Here is a 16,422-nt window from a genome sequence, read left to right as displayed (position 1 = left end):
CTACCGAGAGCTGAACAAACTCACTGTCAAAAATCGTTACCCTCTGCCCCGCATTGACGACCTATTTGATCAACTTCAAGGAGAGAGCTACTTCTCAAAGATAGATCTACGATCCGGATATCACCAATTACGAGTGCTAGAGGAAGACATTCCCAAGACAGCCTTCCGAACCCGTTATGGACACTACGAATTTGTAGTGATGTCGTTCGGATTAACCAACGCACCAGCAGTATTCATGGACCTAATGAATAGAGTGTGTCGTCCTTACTTGGATTAGTTCGTCATCGTATTCATTGATGATATACTTATCTACTCCCAAAGTAAGAAAGAACATAGTCAGCACCTACGAAGAGTCTTAGAAACACTACGATCAGAGAAGCTCTATGCGAAGTTCTCTAAATGTGAATTTTGGATTCGAAGAGTCGAATTTTTGGGCCACATTGTTAGCAAAAAAGGGATACATGTGGACCCCTCCAAAATTAAGGTCATTAAGAACTGGTCGGCACCAAAGACACCTACAGAGATTCGTCAATTTCTAGGTCTAGTTGGCTACTATCGCAGGTTCATAAAGAACTTCTCTAGCATCACGAAACCTCTTACAACATTAACCCAGAAAGGTGTGGTCTTTGACTGGGAAGCGAAACAAGAGAAGGCGTTCCAAACACTGAAACAGGCCTTGTGCACCGCACCGATACTATCCCTCCCCGAAGGGATAGAAGATTTTGTAGTGTATTGCGATGCGTCAAATCAAGGACTTGGTTGTGTTCTTATGCAACGAGGGAAGGTTATTGCTTATGCCTCCTGTCAGCTTAAGACACACGAAGTAAACTATACAACACACGATCTTGAGTTAGGAGCAGTGGTATTTTCTTTAAAGATCTGGAGACACTATCTGTACGGAACGAAGAGTACCATTTACACCGACCACAAGAGCCTTCAACACATTTTCGATCAGAAGGAGCTCAACATGCGAGAACGACGATGGGTCGAGTTACTCAATGATTACAAATGCGAGATTCGTTATCATCCTGGCAAGGCCAATGTAGTAGCTGATTCCCTCAGTCGAAAAGAATACACTGGTCAGAGAGTCAAATCTCTGAATATGACTATCCATTCCCACTTATCCACACAAATTAAGGAGGCTCAACTGGAAGCTTTACAACCCGAACATGTGACGGGTGAATCCCTTAGAGGAATGGAAAAGAATCTAGAAATAAAGGGTGGCGGAGCCTATTATCTCATGGACCGTATCTACATGGTGGTTTCAGAGATGTGGTCATGACCGAAGCACACAACATGAGGTATTCCGTTCACCCAGGTTCAGATAAAATGTATCTAGATCTTAAGAAACTGTACTGGTGGCCTAACATGAAAGCAGAGATTGCTACCTTCGTAAGTAAATGTCTTACTTGCGCTAAGGTTAAGGTCGAGTACCAGAAACCTTCAGGATTACTACAACAAACAGAGATACCAGAATGGAAATGGGAACGGATCACTATGGATTTCATAACCAAGTTGCCCAAGACAACGGGTGGATTTGATACCATATGGGTCATCGTCGACAGATTGACCAAATCCACGCATTTTCTACCAATCAAGGAGACTGACAAGATGGAAAGGCTTACAAGAACTTACATAAGGGAAATAGTCTGATTGCATGGTGTTCCGATGTCCATTATCTCCGATAGAGATAGTAGATTTACATCAAGATTCTGGTAGTCGCTACAAACTTCCCTGGGGACTAGACTACACATGAGTACAGCCTACCATCCACAAACAGACGAGCAAAGTGAGAGAACAATACAAACTTTGGAAGATATGCTGAGAGCCTGTGTGATTGACTTTGGAAAGGCATGGGATATCCATTTACCCGTTGTCGAATTTTCATACAACAATAGTTATCATACGAGCATAAAGGTTGCTCCATTTGAAGCCCTCTATGGCCGTAAGTGCAGGTCCCCTCTGTGCTGGGCTGAAGTTGGCGACACACAATTAGCTAAAGGACGACATACTGAAAACACTCTCACCGGTCCGGAAATCATACTAGAAACGACAGAGAAGATCGTTCAAATTCGTGAACGGTTGAAAGCATCTAGAGACCGACAAAAAAGCTATGCCGACCAACGGAGGAAACCTTTGGAATTCCAAGTAGGAGACCGCATTCTATTGAAAGTCTCGCCGTGGAAAGGCTTAATACGCTTTGGAAAGCGTGGAAAGCTAAATCCAAGGTACATAGGGCCTTTCGAGATTCTCGTCAAAATCGGCCTTGTAGCTTACAAACCTGAATTCACATGGGAACGCGAAGATCAGATAAAACAAAAGTACCCACATCTTTTTCTCTGATTCACTTGTATCTTTCTTACTTTAAATTTGGGGATGAAATTCCCTCTAACAGGGGGATGATGTGACAACCCGATATTTCAACTCTATGTAAACGACCTAAAAAATAAAGTATTGTAACCACGTTTGTTATAATGAAATTTACTTCAAAAATAAAATATCCAAAAATCACAAATTAAATTACCTATTATGTTAGATGTCATTAAACTGTGATCGTACGTAAAAAGAACGCCCAAATCTGACTTCGTATATGGAAGTCAGAAAACGGAGTGGATATAAAGAACATCGAAAACGGAGTTCGTATTAAGAAGATATGAATTTTTGAAGTTTATTAAATATTAAATATATAATTTTTAATGTAAAATTTGGTATTATCCGAAGGCTGAGTTGCGCCCGAGTACGCCTAGCGTACACGCGTACTCAAGGCCTTGGCTTCGGATCATCCACGTCGCCCCCTATGCGAAGCTACGTCAAGTCGCATACGGGAGTCCAAGGCAGTCGAGGAGGCGCGCAAGCGTGACGCACGGGTACGCCCTGCGTACGAAGGCGGTTCACACCCCCTATAAAAGCGATGCGAGGGTTCCGAACTCTCATTTCTCTTGCGTTATTGCCTCGTTTTCCGTTCCCGTGCTATCCCGAAGTCCCGGTCACATTGCTCAAGTCCCGAGGGTCGTTTGTGCTCCCGAGAAAATCCGCTTTCTCGAGTTGAAATTATGTCCGGTTTTCATCCCGCCTTCTCCGATCTTTCAAGTGAGTTCATACCCATATAATTCACACTTTTAAATGTTTTATAAATACTTTTATATGTTTTTAAGGGGGGGAATACAAGTAAAACACTCGATTATTATTGTGTATTATATAAAGTTTCATTATACGCTTTTTATCAACGGAATCATATGTGATTTATAACTATTATAGGGAAACTTTCATATGCAAATTATACCACGATAACATCTTATCTTTTGAAATAAGAAATGATTTATGTATTTATGTAAATCAAACACTCTGCTCATACTATATTTATGTGTATCGGTTTTGGCACTACAAAGATTATACTTTTCATAACAAGTGAACATTTTCACTAGGGATTTTTTATACAAAGGAAACACACTTTTAAGAAACTATAATAGGTATAGTTTTATGAGAATACTACGAACTTTTACATACTGGAAATACTATTTCAAGAAGTTACTATCATGTACAAGAACAAACGAACTTTTTACACGTAAATCTGTTTTATACTAAGTTTTGTGAGACATTAAACTTCAAGTCCTGTATTATATACCAAAATCCCTTGGATGGGGAGCATGGTGTTTGTGTATAGATCTATACGGGATTGACAACCCCGCACCCTGACTGTTAGCTACAGTATACCATTTGGGGTGACAAACGTCAAAACATTCCAACGCCTGAAGAACATTGTGTATAGGCATTCCTTGTGAATAGCATTGTTATAAAACTCACATAGAGTATTAAGAACACATTGATTTACGAGGTTTTACAGATGTAATGGAGATTTGTACATACATAGATTCATTTACTTTATGCATGAAAAACCAAATTGTGATATAAGTTTGGAACTTTTAACCATTACTCATAGATGGGAAAACATCAACTTTTTAACATATATTGGTCTTGATTTAAGGTTACGCTTATACCAATAGGAAATATGGGATTTTCTAGAGATTAACAAACAAAAAAGAACCATTTCATTTTCATACAAAAACTATCATTAAATGCTTATGAAACTCACCAGCTTAAATGTTGATCTACTCTTTCAAAACTACTTGTATGTCCCAGGGACTCAGTAATTACAGGTACTAAACAGCTTTTGAAGAAGGAACGTTGTGGCACTAGTTTAAATTCATATTTTGGCATCATATTGTAATTGGTTTTGAACATGTACTCTTTTAAACAATGTAAACTTTCAATTATATATATGATGGTTGTATTGCTTTCTTTACTATGTATTTTTTAATTACGTTACCACATGAAGTCATCCGCCCCCGAACGTTTCCGCCGTTCCGGTTTAGGGGTGTGACAGGTAGTGTTCCACTCAAGAACACTAAGAGGATGTCTTGAAGGTTCGAAGATCTAACACTAATGTGATGGAATTTGTGTAAGCAATCTATGATTTTGAGTAAAAGGAAGTGAAATAATTATATGGAGGATGAATATAGTTACCAAAAGTGGGAGAAAAGCTTGGAAGAAGGCCCTTGAATCTCGAATTTTAGTGAGAGGATTGAGAGAGAAAAAAGTGTTTAATCTTTGGTGGAAGAATGAGAAAATGAGAGAGTGTGATAGGAGAGAGGATAGATTTCAGCCTTGACCAAGAGTATGGCTGGTCAAATGGTGGGGAAAGTACTCTTGAATGACCAAGTATGGTGGAAGGACAATAGTTGGTCATGGAGTGGGCATGGGGGTGGTTGCTTATGTTACACACTAAGGTAAAGTCAACACTCCAACTCAAATATTCACCTACTAGATTTTATTCTTAAATAAATATTTCCATAAAAATATGTTTAAATTATGAATATTTAGGGTATATATGTTAAAATATGATTTTTGGAGAAAACCCCGCGTTAAAATAATTAAAAACGGGCTTAAAACGGAGTCATGGTCGAAAACCGAGTGGAAAGTGGCAAATCCGAAGTCAGGAGGGTGACTCCGGCCTTAACAGCATTAGATCCGAAGTGGGGTTAGGCTGTTGAGGTGGATCCGAAGGGAAATGGGCTGCGGTCTGAGGAGGGTCCGAAGCGAAGGTGGCTGCGGTGCTCTGGTTTGATGACTGCGGTTCGGAGGCTACGACTCGCTGGCTACGGCTAGCTTGCTGCAGCTAGACAAGAGGACTTCGGACTCGATCCTTGGGGCTTCAGCTCAAGAAGGGCTTGGTCCTTATAGAGCGACTTCGGTCCAAAAGGCTAATTTTCCAAGGAATCTTCCCGTTTCGAGTGGTTTTTCACCAAGTCAAGTGTCGGGATGCCCCAATTGATTAAAATAAATCAAAAGGGGTTTTGAGAGAGATTTGGGAGAGATTTGACATACTTTGAGAGATTTTACATACAGAGACAGATTTGGGAGAGATTCCACATTCTTGGAGAGATTTGGGAGAGATTTGACATACTTGGAGAGACTTCACATATGGAGAGAGATTTGGGAGAGATTACACATTCTTGGAGAGATTTGGGAGAGATTTAACATACTTGGAGAGATTTCACATACGGAGAGAGATTTGGGAGAGATTCCACATTCTTGGAGAGATTTCTCATACAAAGAGAGATAGAGTGAAAGAGATTGAGAGAGACTTCTTTTGAGACCTTTTTGAGTGTTTGGCTCTGTAATTCAAGGTTCATAAACCTTGTTAAGTCTTGTTATGACTGTCATATGCCCCCGAGGGTTAAGGAATAATGTTTTATCGAGTAGTTTCATCACTTGCCCTAATTAGGGTTTAGAGTTTCCGAACACGTGAAAACTCCAAGTGATACTTTGTATTAAGAGTGTGAGTTGTTCAATAAGAAACATAATGAAAACCCTAGCATACAAGGGTTAGATGAGTTGACCGGTTTGACTTGTTGACTTTAGTTAACTTTTACTTGACTGGAAATTGACGGTTGTCAGACATGGTTTTGACAATATATAAGTTTGAAAAGAAGTTTTGTAAAACCTTTTGAAGAGTTTAAATAAATATTGATGACTTGATGTCATTTTATAAAACAATTTAAAAGTAGTTTGGCATATAGAAACAAGTTGATAAAGAGTTTAACGTGTAAAAGAGTTTATTAAACATTTTGAAGTAGTTTGTTTGACAAAACAGCTAAAAGTACAGCAAATCCATTTGTTTGATAGTTATTAATCACATGTGATTGATATAATAACTATAATGTTTCAACTTGTACCCCCCCCCCCATAAAAGCATTTAAAATCATTTAAAAGGTAGATTAAGGGGTATGAACTCACCTGTAGTGAGTGATACGGAAGTATGTTTGGATAAAGGATGTAGAGTGTCAGGTGAAACCTTGAGCACACAAAGATCCTAATAAACATATAATGACATGTATGTGTATTTGATTAGTGTATAAACAACTAATTATAGGGGATTGCACCATATGATTGCATAACTAGGGTATATGGCCACCCCATAGAGTTTACGGTCCAAATGACATGACCAAGTGAGTTTACGGTCAAAGTGGTATAACCATTGGAGTTCACGGTCCAAGTGTTCACAGTCCTTGGAGTTTACGGTCATAGAGTTCACGGTCTAAGGAGATTCAACCGCAAACTCATCAAATCTTACACAAATGATGGTTTTCAAAGGCTTCATTCAAAGGTATCGGATTCTAGGGACCATGCTTAGCCTTAGGAAGGGTTTAAGGTCTCTAATGCACCTTTCATTAGAGTTTACAATCTAAGGAGATACACTTAGACCGTAAACACCTTGTTCTTGGATAAAATGGTCTTTTCAAGGCCTAAATCAAATATCCTAACTAGATAACAAGTATAGAAGGATGACACTTACGATTTGTTGGCAAAGAAAGGTGTTTTCGGTCCAAAACACTAAGGTGTTCTTGATGTTCTTGATGATCTTGAAGATCTAGACTCAAAGTATGAAATTCATGGATGAATTTAAGAGTAAATCAAGAAGAAGTGATGTATTAACTCACAAAGGGAAGGAATCACTTACATTTTGAAGTTTGGAAGCAAAAACCTTAAGATCCTTGGGAGAGAATTCAAGATTTTAGGCTTGTAAAGGAAAGAAATGATCAAAATGATCATGATTTACACATATAGGGGGAGTTTATGGTCACCATGGTCGTAAGCTCTAAGTTTTCTGACCGTAAACTCCTTTTGAGGAGGTTTACGGTTTGCAAAATGGTTTGGAGCTTTAACTGAAAAATCCAAACACTGATTCATTTGATGCACTTGTCTCAGAATAGTCAAAATAGACCCTAAATAGTGCTAAAATATAGTAACACGAGTCTAACTTTGATAGATTTGAACATTTATACAAGCTAGAAATTTCGGGTTGTCACAAAATGTTTATTCAGTTTTTTTGGACTATTCGGTTTTTATTTTATAAACCAAAACCAATCCAAAACAATAATTCAGTTTTGTTGAAAACCAATGCAAAGATCCGATTATCCAAACCAAATTGTCCAATTGGACAATTCGGTTTTATCCAAATAGTGAACAGTCCTCGATTAGGGTTTGGCTGCACTCGTTCAGCGAGATGGGGAAGGGGATCGGGTTTAATCCCATGACTTCATCCAAACTACATACAAAATTGTCACAATCGGTCCCTCCTTTGCGAAATATATTCAACTTAGCTCCAATATTTACCAATAATACCTTGACTTCTGAAATCATTTTCAAATTAAATCCATAATTTACCAAACAACCCTCAGCCTTCAAAATTCTTTACAAAACTAATCCGGAAATTACACTTAACCCCCAATATTCAAAAGTTATGACATTTAACTCCCAAAACCAACACCTTGCTAAATTATTCTAAAATTAGGGCTACAATAACATCAGAAAATAATATAATTTGAATCTCGGGGTTTAGGGCTTATTATTTATTTACTTATTTTATTTAATTTAAAATGGAATGTTACACAGCCTACTGTATCCCTTTCTACTACAGAAGCTGAGTACCGAGCAGCAACTATGGAAACCCAAGAATGTGTTTGGCTTGTCCAACTCCTAAAAGACTTAAATCTAGGACTGTTCACTATTTGGATAAAACCGAATGTCCAATTGGACAATTTGGTTCGGATAATCGGATCTTTGGATTGGTTTTCAACAAAATTGAATTATTATTTTGGATTGGTTTTAGTTTATAAAATAAGAACCAAATAGTTCAGAAAAACCGAATAATCATTTATTATCTATTTATTTATAATATATATCTATAGTTATTTATTAATTTTGTAATTTATTTTTTCAAATAGGTTCAAAACGTTTCCCCTGATAAAAAAAAAAACATTAATATGCATTTTCTATCAAAAGTTTTCTATCTGTAAAATATTTAACTATAATATATCATCTTATTAGTTGTTTATAAATTTCAAATCACAACTAAATAATTTTTTTTCACTTCTTGTGTAAAGTTGAGGAATGTTATAATTGTATGTCGTTTTAAAATGTTTTGGTTTTTTAAAACCAAATTATAAAAACCGATCCAACCGAATTGTAATTGGATCGGATCGGATTTGATTTTGGTTTGGACTATTTGGATCTATGTTTTGAAAACCGAAATCAATTTGGATTCACTTGATTGGATCGGATCAAACTCATCCATCCAAACGAACACACCTACTTAAATCAAGATGTAAAACCCAAGATTCCCTTGTTTTGTGACAACTTATCTTCAAATCATCTCGCAAAGAACCCTACTTTTCAAGCTCAAACAAAACACATTGAATTTCATTATCATTTCATTCGTGAGAAATTACTAAAAGGGGAGATAGATTTAATCTATGTGAAAATAGTTGATCAAGTAACCAACCTTCTCACCAAGAGTCTAGCCAATCACAAAGTTGTGGACTTTTGCAACTCTTTGGCATTGTTGAAGCAGGTGTTGAGAGGGAATATTGAAGATGCAACACCTTACGTGATCTCATGCTTCTCACATGATTCCTGTTTTAGTCATGTTTGTTTTTTGCATGTTTATTTTCTAGCTTAGTTAATTTAGAGTTTGACTCAGTCATATAGTAGTAGTAGTGCCTTAGTGGGCAGTTTCCTTTGCAGTTTTTTCCTTTGTAATCGTAAGCCATATATGGCAACTTCTCTTCTTTTGTTTTGTTGTAGAATGAATGCAAAAAACCTTTGAGTCAAATTCTCTCTTCCTCTGTTCTTTGCTCATTAAATTTGTTGTGTACAGCTTGTGATCTCTCCATTTCAATCAACAGTTGAAGTGTAAGTAGGAGGCTATTGAGGCGTTTCCGTAAGGTTTAGGTTTGACAGAGGCTGCATTGGTTCCTGATTTGACTCCTTTTCCGGTGAATAGGTTCATGGCAACATTGATGCCACCCATTGAAGGGTATATTCAGAAAATCAATGAAGCAGCCAAGAGGCAGAGCTCACTTAAGGGGAAGCTCAAATGAGGTTAGTAGGAAGGAAGAATTGTTGGCTTTCTTTGTGCAGTTTTGTCCATTCATCATCAACTCAGCTGTTTACATTAGATCGAGTAGAATAAATTAACTTGTTTAGCTTTTCTTTTTCTTTTGATTGTTGAATAACAACACACATCTAACGAATTCATCTATGTCATATATGGATCATGCATGGATTCCAACAACAAAGAATGTATAAAATGACTATCTGTATCTGAATCCGAAAAATCCGATATCCAAATTTTGGTATCAGATATTTTTGAACACCTATATATATTGACAAAGTTGTGGGTCTATTAAGAAACATATACGCAACAATTTCTTATTTTTGTTTTTTCCCCAATATGATGGGGGAGCTAGTGATATTTGTCGCATTCAAGTTAGATATTTGATAAGATAGTTGTATATAAGGACATATTAGTTTACCAAACATTTATGCCTTGGGACAATGTATCAATGCCTTGGGACAATGTATCAAATGTAAATGTCAAATGTCAAATGTCAACCCAAACCTCTATCTATATCAATTCATATTTATATGCGAAAATAAATATGCAATTCAATATTTATAATTTTTACATGAAATTTTGCATTTGATTGTTTTTATTTTTATTTATTGACGTATGTAGGTTCTAATTCTAGCACTTTACTATACATAAAGTTTGTTAATATATAATTGTGGATTATTTGTAAATAAGATTTTGTTTGATTCGGATGTATGTGAACATCAATCAAAGATCGAAGAACAAAAAGTAATAATAGACAGAACTTTCTTTTTATTGAAGTGTTAGCAATATTCAAATAAAACCTCACAAAAAGTTTATAAAAAGTAATAATAGACGGAACTTCTTTTTTGAAGTGTTAGCAATATTCAAATAAAACCTCACAAAAAGTTTATTTGATTTAAATGATAGACTATTTTTTATGTGTTAGGTTTGTCGTGCTTCTGGTAAGGAATAAGCATCATTTGTTATCTTGACAGACTCGTTGGAACGAAAATCAGCACTTAGACCGGTATATTTTTTAGTTTTTTTTTTAGTGGATACGTGGGAAAAATGTATATACAATAAGAGCAAAAAAGTAATTTGACATAGGTTTAAAGACAAAATTTTAACATAGTTTATCAAAATGATGGGTAAATTGTACAATTTAAAACTAAAACGACTACTAGTGTTCAAGGTTTGCTCTAAAGAGATCATTCATGCAAAAGAAAATAAAAAAATAAAAAAATAAATTTTTTTTCATAAGGATAAAAAGAATTAGGACCATTTGTGAAATTAGCAAATGTTGGGAACTCTTCTATAAAATATAGGCATCAATAATGTTATTACCTAACATGTATGAAGTACGAACGTTGTCTTTTTTTATAAAAAAAGAAATTGCAATCCCCAAAAAGTTAACAATGCAATTTGTTTTTCAATCTCAATGTATTAGTAACTGCAAACTAGGATCGTGAAAGTATATTATGAAATTATTATCAAAGCAATAGGATTAGGTATCAAAGTTATGAATAGCAAATGATAATCTGAATTATTAAAACGTTATTGATATCTTATCACTTATGCTCAATTTATTTATATTTTTAAGATAACCAAGCACATACCCGAAAGTTTTTCCCGAGATAATACATTTATAGTCTATAGAGCATATATTAGTCATGTTTATTTCGGATCCTGTTTTTGTACCTTTGATATATCAATTTATATGTTATCAATTCAATAGTATACTGTATAACTATTAAATTTTAGAAGTTTTTCGCCAGGTATATCTATAAATACAAGTAGACATCTAACACAATTATCATATGGAATAATAAAAATAATCACATATTGGATTAACAAACCATAAGTATTATATATTATACAACAATATATTATCTTCTTATCATCACAATGGTTCCAACCCTTTAAAATAAACATCATGAGTCAACTCATTCCAACAAACCCTTTAAATAAACATCTAGAGTCAACTCGTGCCATTTATTTTGAGGTTTTTTTCTCATCATGTTTTAAACGAACATTTATTTAGATGAATTTAAAAATATAGACAAATTTTTAATTATCTAAGCCATTTTTAACCAAAAATTAAGAGGTTATAAATTTTAGCCATCAAAATACTAGATGATTAAAAATCACTTGCCGTTTTACCTTATACTTTACCTAAAAATTCACCATTGACACATGGACCTAGAGTATATAATTCCTAAAATTTGGAAATAATCATTATTTTTGAATTTTCAAGTTGAAGATCTCTACTCTCTTTCCGACAACATTCTTCTGAGTTTTGTAAATATTTCATGTTTTATTCTTTTTTTTTAATAGCTTTTATACATTTAGGATATGTTTATATACTATGATTTTTAATTAAAAAGTGGAAGTGTTTGAATTTTTTTTACAGGAAATCGCACGTAAAGATTAAAGTTGCAAGTGTTTTAATCTCATCTATGAATGTACAAGTCACTGATACACACCTTCTGCATTAATAACTTATACATTCAAAAAAAAAAAAAACTAAAATCATAGATCAAACAAGGGGAAATCAAATGTGGTTCTTAGCAATCTAAGATTTTAGAATAAAAATCTGTAAAATTATTTTTTTATGACTACACAATATTGGGCTGGATATGGACCGAAAATAAGCTGCAATTTTAATGGTTATTTATGAAAATTTTGTTTTTTTTTGGCTAATTTTGACCAAATAATTAAGTTTCAAAGTAAATTCAAAAGTCAAAAGTCAGAGACCAAAACGCATCACTCAATCTCTCTCTCCGTTCACGCCGACGAAGATGATCGGATCGGCGAGCTCAACGACGACGATGGAGTTTAAGACCTTGATTTCAGTTTCCGAATTTTATAAGCCCACAAATTTCATATATAAATCGCAACTCGACTTCAAGAAGAATAATTAAAGCCAAAGAAGAAAATATATTTACGAAAACGATATCTGTAACGTATTTACAGTAATTTCTATTCAAAATTTCTTCAAAGATGCTATAAGATTTCCTATCGGCCTTTTTCAATACAAAAAGTAAACGAATCTACAACAAAAGATCCAATACAACCAACAGGCAAAGGCAAATCCACGTTTGAATCCAATAACAAAACCGCTTACAGTAACCACCGGAGCTCCGACCTGTGCTTACGCTCCCCTCACGGTTACCTTCCAGCCCTGCCGCCACCGCCGGCGGAACATCGTTAGGGTTCAATGGTTTTGAACTTGAATCAGTTGAATTTTCAATATCGTAACCTTCATAAACAAAAAACACAACCACCACCATAAGAAAATTGATTTCGATTCTTGTTTTGAATTCTAAAAAAAACAAAAACGGAACTTACAATCGGACTTTCTCCACCCAAGAATAAGTTCTTCTCTATCAAATACGATTCTGTATCCAGTCATGAAGTTCTCTGTATTCAAAAATCAACCCCAAATTACTCCTTTTACAAAATAAGGATCAAAAGTGTAAAAATTGGCTTACCTAGGGACCAAATATGTAAGTTACTATAAAATTTATAAACATTTTAAAGTAATTGAAAACTTACGACCAATGATGTTCAATTCCGTACTCTTGATAACAGCCAAGCAATATACAACTTCCCTCTGCATCAAAAACATCGCGATTATTATCAGTTATAGATTCTCACCTCCTTACTGCTAACAGTCTAACACAGATATTAAGGTGACAATTGGCTTACATTTGTTGAGATAACAATCACGGGATCGTATATAAAAAATTGACCTTCCCCTTTCATTGTTAAGCTTATACTCGGGATCAAACTAGTATTTGCATAAGGACTATACACATAATAGCAACAAACTTTTGGTCACTAATTACATTCTATAATAAAAATAAAAAAGAGGCAATAGTCAAAAAAAAGTATATACCTCATATCGTAACAATATTCGAAAGGAATCCTTTGATCGGTTGGGTGTCGTGAATCTTTCGTTTGTACATGAAACTGAAGAACGAAATGAATTTTTTAAAAATTAACATGCAAAAAAAATACAAAAAGTTTATTTTTTTTTTTAAATTATTGCTAACCCTTTGTGTTAATCTTGTATAGTGTGGGTCAATGAGATAGGTGAAGGAGGTGCCCGAATCAAAAAGAGCCGAGAAAGACGAATCAATAAGCGAGGAACCGACACGAACTTCCGTTACGGTAATATTATACGTCGGACTGCACAAGCAAAAAAACAAATTTAAAGTTTCTGCGAAAAGGTTATTCTTCCAGAAACCCCTGAGCTGATCTGGCACACACTGTCAACATGTGAGATGTAAATCACGCTAGTGGCCAAAAGCCCAAACAATCCACATTTGGAATTGAAACTCCCACACTGACTGTCAAATTCTCGACCGTTTTGTTTTATAAGGGTAAAATTGACATTTCACAATTTGGAACTTACTGCGATGAATCTAAATTAAACGGAGTCACGTCTTGCTCGGGGTTGCCTTTATCACCGAAAGTAATCCTACCGGTTCCATCGTGTCCAAAACACATAGAAAACGAGTCCGAAGTGTAACCTTCTCTTGATAAAATGCTTGGAACCGATATTTTCTCCAAACCAAGTCCAAAAAGACCATTTGGGGCAGCTATATCTAAAAACGAACCACTTTGCACCTGCCCGCATCTGCAAATTTCGAAATTTTAAAAAGGACATTTACGTCTTTTGCACAAACAAGATATCTTGTTTCACCTTTTTGGGAAAGACAAAAAACTTTTCACTTTTGTCCTATATTGACATCAGTGTCAGTTTTTTTTTTCGGTTAGTGTCCAATGCATGTCAAAAGCAGTATAATTTGTTTAATTTGTTTTGTGTTGTAGGAATTTTACCCAAAAGTGACAAAGGCATCGATGATTTCGCCTTCACTATCTTCTGTTTCTAAGTGGAGAAGATCCTCCATTAAGATCCCGGAAGTTGAAGTTTGAGATGAAACGTAAGAAACTGAATAGGGGCAAGTATTAAAAGCTTCACTTTCTTCACAATCATGGCGATGAGTGCACATACTGTGGTTGCATGTAAGCTTTTTGCTTGTTGATGATCTTGTTGGACTATATATGCTCAGCTTAAAATCCTAAGGAAATACAAGAGAGAGAGATTCATGGTGTGGGAAAAGTCTAAAATGTCCTTCAAAGGGGACAAAATTCAACATCATAAGTTGTTTGAAATGATTAAAATGGAAGCTATTGAAGAGTATTAAACAAATTAACCTAATTGTGAATGAATAGAAGAACATACAGAGCTATAAGCTGTGTTATCAATGGAGGCACATCTGGTACAATCACATGGCACCCAGAATAGATCACTCCCAGTATCAAGAGCCACCATGAACTTCTGGCCAGGGGTTCCCAATGAAACAGTTGTGTAATGCAAACTAAATTACCAAAAAAACACATAATTAGAATCTGTAAATGAGATCGTGTTTGATAGCTTCGCTAAATCAAGGTATGGAATTGGAAATTTGGAATTCAGGATTCTTGTTTTGGTAAGTTAGGGTTCATGTTTCGTTGCTTCACTAAATCATGTAATAGTAGCTAATGCATTGTGTTGTTCAATTGTATAACATCGTTTGGGGATAAATGTATAATGTATATTCCGTCTAAGCCCAATCCCCAAGAAGAAACCCTAAACTGAACTTGATGATCATGTAAATTACTTCTAATGTTGGTTTTTTTGAGGAAGAAAGTGAATTAAGTAGTTTCATGGAACCGATTTATTCTACTTTTGAGAAAAGTACACCGTGAATAGTAATATACGATCCAGAAACCCTAAATCAAGAACTCAAGATTTGAATAGAATGAAACAAAAAAGGAGAATGTAGTAGATAAAAGAATACGTACAATCCTAAAGAGCTGATACGAAAACTGGAATTTCCATCGGAGAAAGTGAGGCGTTCTTCGTCTGAATCCGAGAGTCTCCGGCCTCGGAATATCTTGTCATGGTTGGCCAACTGAGAATAGTACTCGACGCTGCCTTTTTCCGGGAAATCGCCGGGCGTAAGCTTGTTAATACCTTCCGACCACCTCTTCACCGGCTCGGAGAAGCGGTGGTGCATCTTCAACGTGAAGACGCAGGCATTAGAGTGTTGAATGAAATTGTTGGTCCAAACTGAAAGGAAAATGATGGAGAAGAAGTAAAAAATTTGCATTTAGATTGTTGATATGGGTTTTGTCATTTAGTTGAATTGAATTGGGATTGTTTCGAAGAATCCAAGATCTGTAAAACGGAGGAGATGGTGAGTAACGGTGGCGACTGGTGAGAGTGACGGTTGGTGGGAAGGTTTTGAGGATTTAAACGTCCAAAACTTTATGCATGATTGAATTTAGTTGAATAATAAATCAAAATATAAATATCATTTTACCAAATCATAATTTAACGATGACAAAACTACAAATCTGGTCATGTGGTATTTAAAAACTTTTGATAGGATCCAAAAGTTTTTTGACTTGCATGAAGATCCAAAAAATATTTATGTGTTTTTTGATAAAAAAAGGCTTGAAAATACCATTATACCCTTTTAATTTTATTTTTGGATTTTTTTTTTATTCTTCTTTGATTTGTTTTCTTAGTATTTGGAGAATTTTTTTAATATAAAAGAAAAACAAGCGGCCCTCTCTCTCACCCCCTCTCTCTTTCACACACATAAAAAGGAGGTCGGGTTCGTCACATCCATTCCCATCATGAAGCCCTAAATCCTAATGGATTCAACAATCAAAAACTTTATATGAGCAAATCCTACATTCGACGCCACCTACACCGCTCGACATTTCTTCATCTTCATCACCTCCGTATCTCGATGTTTTCCCACACTAACCACCATAGGTGACAAGTATGCCTTTGTTCAAATTTCTTCATCTTCATCACCTCCGTAAGGAGTTGGGAATATTACCTGATGGAGATGATTAGGAGACTTCGCTTCAAATTTTCACGAACCCTATAGGTGACAAGTATGCCTTTGTTCATCAATGCT

General features: G+C 35.4%; 1 protein-coding gene across 1 annotated transcript; it reads right to left on the bottom strand.

Moving 5' to 3' along the window:
• Positions 1-12,356: 12,356 nt before the first annotated feature.
• LOC145043610 (aspartyl protease family protein 1-like) lies at positions 12,357-15,754 on the bottom strand. The gene is made up of 10 exons (XM_078992313.1): positions 15,293-15,754; positions 14,691-14,826; positions 14,285-14,526; positions 13,857-14,081; positions 13,495-13,630; positions 13,338-13,411; positions 13,148-13,247; positions 12,995-13,052; positions 12,788-12,859; positions 12,357-12,698 (listed from the first exon to the last, which is right to left on the bottom strand). The coding sequence occupies exons 1-10, from the start codon at positions 15,598-15,600 to the stop codon at positions 12,490-12,492; spliced, it is 1,560 nt and encodes a 519-aa protein (XP_078848439.1). The 5' UTR covers positions 15,601-15,754; the 3' UTR covers positions 12,357-12,489.
• Positions 15,755-16,422: the final 668 nt, after the last annotated feature.

The sequence above is a fragment of the Lactuca saligna genome, chromosome 4 (assembly GCF_052625555.1).
Source record: "Lactuca saligna cultivar CGN05327 chromosome 4, ASM5262555v1, whole genome shotgun sequence".
In the NCBI taxonomy this organism is placed as follows: Eukaryota; Viridiplantae; Streptophyta; class Magnoliopsida; order Asterales; family Asteraceae; genus Lactuca; species Lactuca saligna.
This window is presented reverse-complemented; position numbering and strand designations above follow the sequence as displayed.